Source organism: Mytilus californianus, unplaced genomic scaffold, assembly GCF_021869535.1.
Source record: "Mytilus californianus isolate M0D057914Y unplaced genomic scaffold, xbMytCali1.0.p SCAF_8, whole genome shotgun sequence".
Classification (NCBI taxonomy): domain Eukaryota; kingdom Metazoa; phylum Mollusca; class Bivalvia; order Mytilida; family Mytilidae; genus Mytilus; species Mytilus californianus.
Genome location: NW_026262734.1, coordinates 46,295,590 through 46,304,126, shown reverse-complemented (window position 1 = coordinate 46,304,126; position 8,537 = coordinate 46,295,590). Strand labels below are relative to the sequence as shown.

Sequence of the window (8,537 nt, the reverse complement as noted above, 5' to 3'; positions counted from 1 at the left end):
TTGATTGACAACATATTTGTTACGTTTGGAGGACGTGTTTTTCAACAGACTGTCGGAATTCCAATGAGAACCAATTGTGCCCTTCTTGCCGACTTGTTTCTTTATTATTATTATGAGGCTGACTTCATACAGGAACTTCTTAGGAAGAAAGATAAGAAGTTAGCAATATCCTTTAACTTTACGTTCCGCTATATAGATGATGTTCTCTCACTAAATAATACAAAATTTGGTGACTATGTTGAACGAATCTATCCCATCGAACTAGAGATAAAGGATACTACAGATACAGTTAAGTTTGCCTCATATCTTGACTTACATCTAGAAATTGACAATGAAGGTCGGTTGAAAACAAAACTTTACGACAAAAGAGATGATTTCAGCTTCCCAATTGTGAACTTTCCATTTCTATGTAGCAACATTCCAGCAGCGCCTGCATACGGAGTATATATCTCCCAATTGATACGATATTCCCGGACTTGTATTTCCTATCATGATTTCCTTGATAGAGGATTGCTGCTCACAAGGAAGCTATAAAACCAAGAGTTCCAAATGGTTAAGTTGAAATCATCCCTTCGTAAATTTTACGGACGCCATCACGAGTTGGTTGACTGTTATGGAATAACTGTTTCACAGATGATATGTTCCTTATGTCGTAACTACAATACCCTTACCTTTTCACGAATGTGACCTACCGAATTAGACTATTTACCGGATTTGTAATAACATAAGCAACACGCCGGGTGCCACATGTGGAGCAGCATCTGCTTACCCTTCCGGAGCACCTGAGATCACCCCCAGTTTTTGGTGGGGTTCGTGTTGCTTAGTCTTTAGTTTTCTATGTTGTGTCATCTGTACTATTATTTGTCTATTTGTCTTTTTATTTTTGGCCATGGCGTTGTCAGTTTGTTTTCGATCTATGAGTTTGACTGTCCCTCTGGTATATTTCGTCCCTCTTTTAGAGCTTTCTTTTTAGGGTTAGGGGACTTGCTTGTCTTTTCGTCGTTTTTCCTTTTTTTTTTTACATGCCATTGTCAGTTTTTCTTCGACTTATGAGTTTTAAATGTTCCCTTGGTATCTTCTGGCTTTTTTTTCAAAACTTGTTAACTATGGTGTGACCGTTTTAAACAATATGCCAAATTATTGTTTTGACCCAAATTTATCTGTTCACAGTGTGAAGTGAATTGGGTTAAGTGTCCTACGGACACATTTTTTTGTTTATATTAATACAAAAGGACAAGATTTATTCTAAAAGTTTATTAGTAAATTACATTGATGTTATTTCACAAACTGTAGTATGAATATAAACAGTACAATGTGTATTTGTGTTTACATGTAAACAGAATGATAAATGTAAATAGTACAATGAATGATTCATACAAAAGTTATCATCCTATTATCAGATAAATAACTCATTTATACTCTCTAATCTCTTCCTGCTTTCACAAACCCCTATCAATGGTACAGGTTCTATACTTTTGCTTAATCATCTAAACTCTTGTACAGATATAAACAAACTCTTAACAACAGACATTAATAAAACAAAAACACACTGGTTTTCATAATGAAAAAAAAATCTTTTTTTTTCTTGCATGCTTGAAAATTTATGCATTTGATCATTGAATTTGTCAAAATTTATGATATGTTTCAGAATTTTGAAAGTAAATGGTGAAATGAATATGTTTTGTTTGGAAGTTCAATGAAAAACATTTATTTGCAATGGGAAATTTAACAGTTCATACAATAATGTACATATTACAATGGAAATAATGAGAAAAGCAGTAACCATGAGGAACAGAAATGTTTCCCATGAATTTCCCTTGGGGAGTGTGCAAGATGCACTTAAGAAGACATTGGAAGATGAAAATCTTTCTCCTATTTTTACTTTGTTTTATAGAAATCACTTTCTAAAATATACAAAATATTAGGGTATAACAGTTTCCCCATAAAGCATAGTTGAATCACATGTGCTAAATTCATTTATAAGGACCAGCTGACTACTTATGCATGCACATAATATCACCTTTTTACAAATATTGATGATTTTCTAGTTTATTTGGTAGAAACAATTCTGTATAATGAAAAATGGTATAAACTATGTTATTATTGCTGAAAATCAAAATTATACAGATAGATGACTGAGTAGTTGAATGTTCATATGCTTAGTTCATTTTCCTAAAATTTTAATACAAATTCTTGTCATGAATAACCTGTACTCTGATATATTCGTGCTATTTTTAATAATTCAAAACCTATCGAAATAATTTAACAAACAAAGCTAAAAATCTTGAAAACAGTTCTTTTTTAATTTAAATAAAATATAACTACACAAGGCTAATACTATTCTACAATACAATGCATCTATCAACATAAAAGAAATAAATATATTGTTTTCCTCTTTTTCTGCTAAGGGCTGTTCCATAAAAACATACATGGTACCCATATTAAAATCTCAACTATGGATGGGTGTATATGTAGTGAAAATGTAAGTGAAACTCTAAATTTGCCTCTATAAGTGGTTACTCCATTGCGATAGTGCCACCCCCGGGGAACATGTATGTTTTAACGGAATAGCCTTAATGCATACACTTGTATCTTGCACTCCTAAAATTCTTCTCCTGAATTAGTAGCATAGAAACTCTCCAGTTCAAAAGATAATATCATATCCACTGTTGAACAATGCAGAACATATCTTCTAGCAGTTGCACAGATAGTACAATGTGCACTTTTCCACTGTGCAGTCATAAAAGGTGTTGGTCCATCCAGTCTAGTTCATTTCCAAAGGATTTATCCTCTCAATTCCTTAAACTATTACAAATATCCAATCTAACTTTTGAAGCTTTATATTGTAAAATTCATCAGCTTATATAAAGTCTATGGTAATCATTTGCACCAAACCCTGCATTACATTTTGGGCACTTTCTCTGTCTCGTTTCATATCTGGTCTTCAGACATTCCAAACAGAACACATGGAAACATTTTGTCAATACAGCATCTTTCCTGTTTACTTTACATGATGGACATGTCAATTGCTCCTGGAATTAGAGGTCAATTGTAATTCATTAATGTATTGTGTGCTTTATGTTTTTAAATTGAAGTCAACAAAGAGTTTTTAGTGATTTTTTGTAAATCTTTAAGAAACAGACAATATCATACTTAAATCCTGTGTTTTTAAGCCCCTTCCATAAAAAACTTATAAAGAAAAAATTAATTATTCTAAAAAATATTTGTTGAAAAATGTCACTGAAATATAAAATATAATTTTTTGTTGTAAACATACTACAGGTGTATTTTAGCTTGACATAGGTGAGTATATAAAATACCTTATACTCTGCGATCTCAGCCATTAAAACTTCATCAGCTGCCCCTGCCATCTCAATCTTCTTACTTCTCTCCAGTTTACGTTGAAGTTTAGCAATCTCCTCCTATTAGACACAAAACATATAGATATATATAGGAATTACATTTAAATCTCAAATCTATTTTTGGTAAGGAAAGTTTTTTTCCTTTTAACATATTTTCATTGAAAAAAAAAATGAAATAAACAGACCTTTGGTATTCTTGTTTGAATTGTTTCGTATTTTGTCATGTCAGGGCCTTACAACGCTTACTATACAGATTCTGTTTTGTTAAATATTATAGGAAGTACCTTGACTTATAGTTGCTTACATCCACAGAATTTGGACTTTGCTGGCTACTTGTATTATAGGCAATCATATCACATATCCTTATTTTCATATTATGAGGAATTTAGCTGTAACAAAGTTTGAATAACAAGATAGATAGTTTCGTTGGTGTTTAATGCCACTTAAAGCACTATTGTCCTATTTCCTGGTGGTCAGTTTTTTTTTGGGGTGGATGAAGCTGGAGTGCCCAGAGAGAACCATTGATCTTGGGCAGGAAAACTAACAATCTTAGTCAATTTAGAATGGAGTTGTGCAGGATTCGAACTTACAACTTCAGTGTTGACAGCCTAGTGATACAGTAGTTGAACTACTTAGACCACTTGGCCATCAAGGCCATCTGAATAAAAAGAGATTTGGTGTATACCTCAGTGTATAACATTTAATTAATTAATCGTCTGGGTGATCATCACTAAATGTCTAGAATTAGCTGGCGCTTGATTTGAACTGTAATGGCTATGAAAATAGATCAGTACCAAGTACATAGACACAAAATAATAAAATCTTAATTAAAGTTGTCAACAAATTTTTCTTACTGCATGCAAATTATCCTTGTACTTATAAAAAAGATTTTTTCAAATATTGCCAATAACTACACTGTAGTAAAATGCATATGCCCATTACAATGGTAGCTTTAAGCATAATGTGTGAATCAAAGGAACTACCTACAGGTCATTCAATACATCATTATTCTGGTTTCATATGAGAATATATTGGACCTATTAAAAAGCTAACAAAAACCAATCTGAGACAGCTTGTGATTACCATACTTGAAGCACAAAAAGTTTGAAAAATGACTTTACTTGAAAACCTTCGTAAGTCATTCTGTTAAAGCAAATATGGTAATACAACAAATGACTCTCAAGAGCCTGAATAGATAACTGTAATTTTTTGCTTAAATCTTTCATCAATGATTATTTTTGCTTTTCAATATATTTTAATGAATGGCTTAAAACTTCCATTTAAAGGTTCTTTGTATCTGTCATATTTTCTTCAAAATCAAAGAAATGCATTTTACCCCTATGTTTCATTTTAGCCATAGTGGCTTTGTTTCTTGACGTACATGAAAATAAAATACAAAATTTATACTAGATACTCTGAAACTCATTCAGCCCAAGTTTGGCTGAAATTGATTCAGCAGTTTCAAAGGAGAAGATTTTTTAAAGTAAGCAAACTAAATGAACAAATTGTGAACAATTGATTTTAAAGGGCGATAACTCCTTAAGGGGACAATTGACAATTTTGGTCATATAAACTTATTTGTAGATCTTACTTTGCTGAACATTTTTGCTGTTTACAGTTTATCTTTATCATTAATAATATTCAAGATAATAACCAAAATCTGCAAAATTTCCTTAAAATTACCAATTAAGTGGTAGCAATCCAACAATGGGTTATTAAGATTCATCTGAAAATTTCTGGGCCGACAGAGCTTGGCCTAATAAACATTTTTACCTCTCATCAGATTAGCTCTAAATGCTTTGGTTTTTGAGATATAAGCCAAAAATTGAATTTTACCCCTACTTTCTATTTTTAGCCATGGCAGCCATGTTTTTATACGAAACAGAAAATAAAACACAAACTTTATTCTAGATACCCTTACAATCATTCAGCTTAAGTTTGGTTGGAATTGGTTCTTTAGTTTCAGAGAAGAATATTTTTTAAAGTTCGAAAACATGATAAACAAATTGTGTAAAATTGTCCTTAAAGGGCAATAACTCCTTAAGGGGTCAATTGACAATTTTGATCATATGAACTTATTTGTAGATCTTACCTTGATGAAAATTTTTGCTCTTCACAGTTTATCTTTATCGTTAATAATATTCAAGATAATAACCAATAAACTGTTATCACAGAGATATGTCTCGCCTTTTTGTTATTTTGATAATGCAAATGTTGAAATTAAAATAGCAATACTTAACATGTAAGTTAAGCAAATATTCAAAGTCGATGAACCATGACTGAAGGTACATGGCTAAACAATCTCCATGGAATGAGATGTGCCAATGCTAATACAACTGCATACCAAATACCATTGACTTATTATAAGTCGTTTCCTTTAAACAAACCTGAACACAAACATTAACTTGTAAACTATGTAAAAGTTTCAAAGTCATTGAACCATGATCAGGGGTGGGGCTATATAATCTCCATGGAAACGATACTTGCAAATGCCAATAAATTTGCATACCAAATAACATTGACTTAACATTAGCAGTTCATCTTAAACTGATCTAATCACAAACTAATACATGTAAACTAAGCAAAAGTTTCAAAGTAAATAGATCATGACTGAGGGGGCAGGGCCAAATATTCTCCATGAAAATGAGATGTGCTAATGCTTATACAACTGAACAACAATTAACATTGACCTACCACTGATGGTTCCCCTTGAACTGACCTAATCACAAACTAATACATGTTAACTAAGCAAAATTTTCAAAGTCTATAGACCATGACTAAAGAGGAGGAGCCAAATAATCTCCATGGAAATGAAATATGCCAATGCTTATACAACTGCATACCAAATATCATTGACCTACCACTAGTGGTTCCCCATAAATTGACCTAATCACAAACTAATACATGTAAACTATGAAAAGTTTCAAAGTCAATAGACCTTGACTGAGGGGGCGGGGCCAAATAATCTCCATGTAAATGAGATGTGCCAATGCTAATACAACTGCATACCAAATATCATTGACCTACCACTAGTGGTTCACCATGAACTAGAACTAATCACAAACTAATACATTGTTGACGCCGCTGCCGCCGCCACCGACACCGGAAACAGCATACCTATGTCTTGCTTTTTTACTCCATCAAGGCGAGACAAAAACTGCAAAATTTCCTTAAAATTACCAATTTAGTGGCAGCAACCAAACAATGGGTTATCAGATTCAACTGAAAATTTCAGGGCTGATAGAACTTCACCTAATGAACACTTTAACCCCATTTCAGATTTGCTCTAAATGCTTTGGTTTTTGAGATATAAGCCAAAAACTGCATTTTACCCCTATGTTCTATTTTTAGCTATGGCGGCCTTGTTATTTGACGAAACAGTAAATAAAACACAAACTTTGTTCTACATACCCTAAGCATCATTCAGCTTAAGTTTGGTTGGAATTGGTTCAGTAGTTTCAGGAGAAGATGTTTGAAATAGTTTACACCAGACGGACGACGACAGACGACAACGGACGCCAAGTGATGGCAAAAGCTCACCGTTCCGAATGAACGGTGAGCTAAAAAGCAAAAGACTAAACCATTACAGTGCAAAACAGCACCTAAAACAGTGATGTCATTCCTATCATACAGAAATGTTTACCTGCAGCCTATTACGTTTAAATGACTGTTGTTCCAGGGCACCTGTTTTCTCTGCCACAGATACCTGGGCCTCCTTAAGCTGTGCTTGATATTTATCTAAATGTAGTTTTAAATCAGCTGCTGTCTGTGAACTTTCTACTGCCTTCCTCTTGTGCATTTCCATTGACTGTTGGGTAAAGCTGCAACAAACATATAAATCTAATGATTTATTAGATGAATTAAGTGTCTTATAAACTAGGGCTTTTTCATTGGTAGTAGCATAGAAAACATGCACTGAAATGTTACGAAAACACCGTATTGAACACACACACAAAAAACACAAAAAAAATTTTGTATACCATCCAAAAAAATTGCAAAAAAAGCTATTTGATAACCTTCCATAAAGAAGTCCTAAAGAATTTAAATGCTCACTTTGATGTACAAATTTAGTTTTTGTAATACTGATAAGTCTAAAAAAATTTGCGAAATTATGCCCTCATGTAATATGATCTTTGAGGAAGATAAGAGTCAGAAACAAGAAAAAAAGGAAAACAAAACATTGTGAACAGGTATTGCCCTTGAAATTTTGAAATTTAATCTCCAAAACTATTTTACAGTAAATGGTAAACCTACCCTAACTCTTTTTCTGCTGTTGATAAAGCATTTTGTAAAACTTGTTCTTTCTCTTCTAGATTACGTACAACCAACATTTGAGCCTCAACTTGCGTTTGTAGGGTTGCAACCTGTTCTGCCAGAACTTCTTTTTCTTCCCTTAATAACTTCTGTATCTGATTAGACTTAATTCGCTGGCAAATATAACAACTACAATGTTTACTCTTTCTTCAAAGAACTATTGATACTCTGATAAATACAAATTTCTATTCTAAAAATTTTTGTAATGTTGCAAAAATTATCCTGGATTAATTTCATCTTAATTTAAATTTGAATTTTAAATTTGACTACATTATTTTAAAATGGCATTTCCTGAAATTGTATCAATAAATCTCCTATTTAAGTTCACTGAACAAAAATCTATTATATAAAAGTAAAATCATTTTTGATTTTCGGTAAATTAGCCAAATTTAATCTACATTATTAATTATCTGCTTCTATTTATTCAAAATCACCAAACTTTCTCTATCTTGAATGAATTGAAAATTAAGCATGTTCAACATCACACTGATCTTCATACCTCTGACATTAGTTTAAAGTTAGCATCATCTTTTTCTTTCAGCTGTTGCATCAGTCTCAAGTTCTGTTCCTGCATATCTTCAAAAGCCTGTCCTGTAACTTCCATCTCATTTAATAAGGCTTCCTCTCTCTGTAATAGTCAGTGTTTCAATATTTATTGATTTTCTGTTTAACAATTCTAAACATTTTGAAAATACAGCATATGTAACATTTTGAAAATACAGCATCTGTAAAATCAAATATCTAAAACTTCAAATACATGTACATCATACCTGCCAACCTCTGAAACCTTCAAAAAGGGAGATCTCCCCCTCAGCTATGACAGCTGAGGGGGAGATTTTGCGCAACAACGTTTTCAAGTTA

The 8,537-nt window shown here is 32.5% G+C and overlaps 1 protein-coding gene across 1 annotated transcript in view; it reads right to left on the bottom strand.

Annotated features, from left to right (window-relative positions):
- Positions 1 to 1,239: 1,239 nt before the first annotated feature.
- Positions 1,240 to 8,537, bottom strand: part of LOC127711128 (E3 ubiquitin-protein ligase Bre1-like) — a 29,903-nt gene continuing 22,605 nt past the window's right edge. Inside the window, exons 15-19 of the mRNA XM_052217078.1 lie at positions 8,176 to 8,304; positions 7,617 to 7,789; positions 7,006 to 7,183; positions 3,321 to 3,422; positions 1,240 to 3,032 (exon numbers count right to left, since the gene is read on the bottom strand). Coding sequence (XP_052073038.1) covers positions 2,856 to 3,032; positions 3,321 to 3,422; positions 7,006 to 7,183; positions 7,617 to 7,789; positions 8,176 to 8,304 — 759 coding nt within the window. The 3' untranslated portion in view covers positions 1,240 to 2,855. The remainder of the gene's footprint in view (positions 3,033 to 3,320; positions 3,423 to 7,005; positions 7,184 to 7,616; positions 7,790 to 8,175; positions 8,305 to 8,537) is intronic.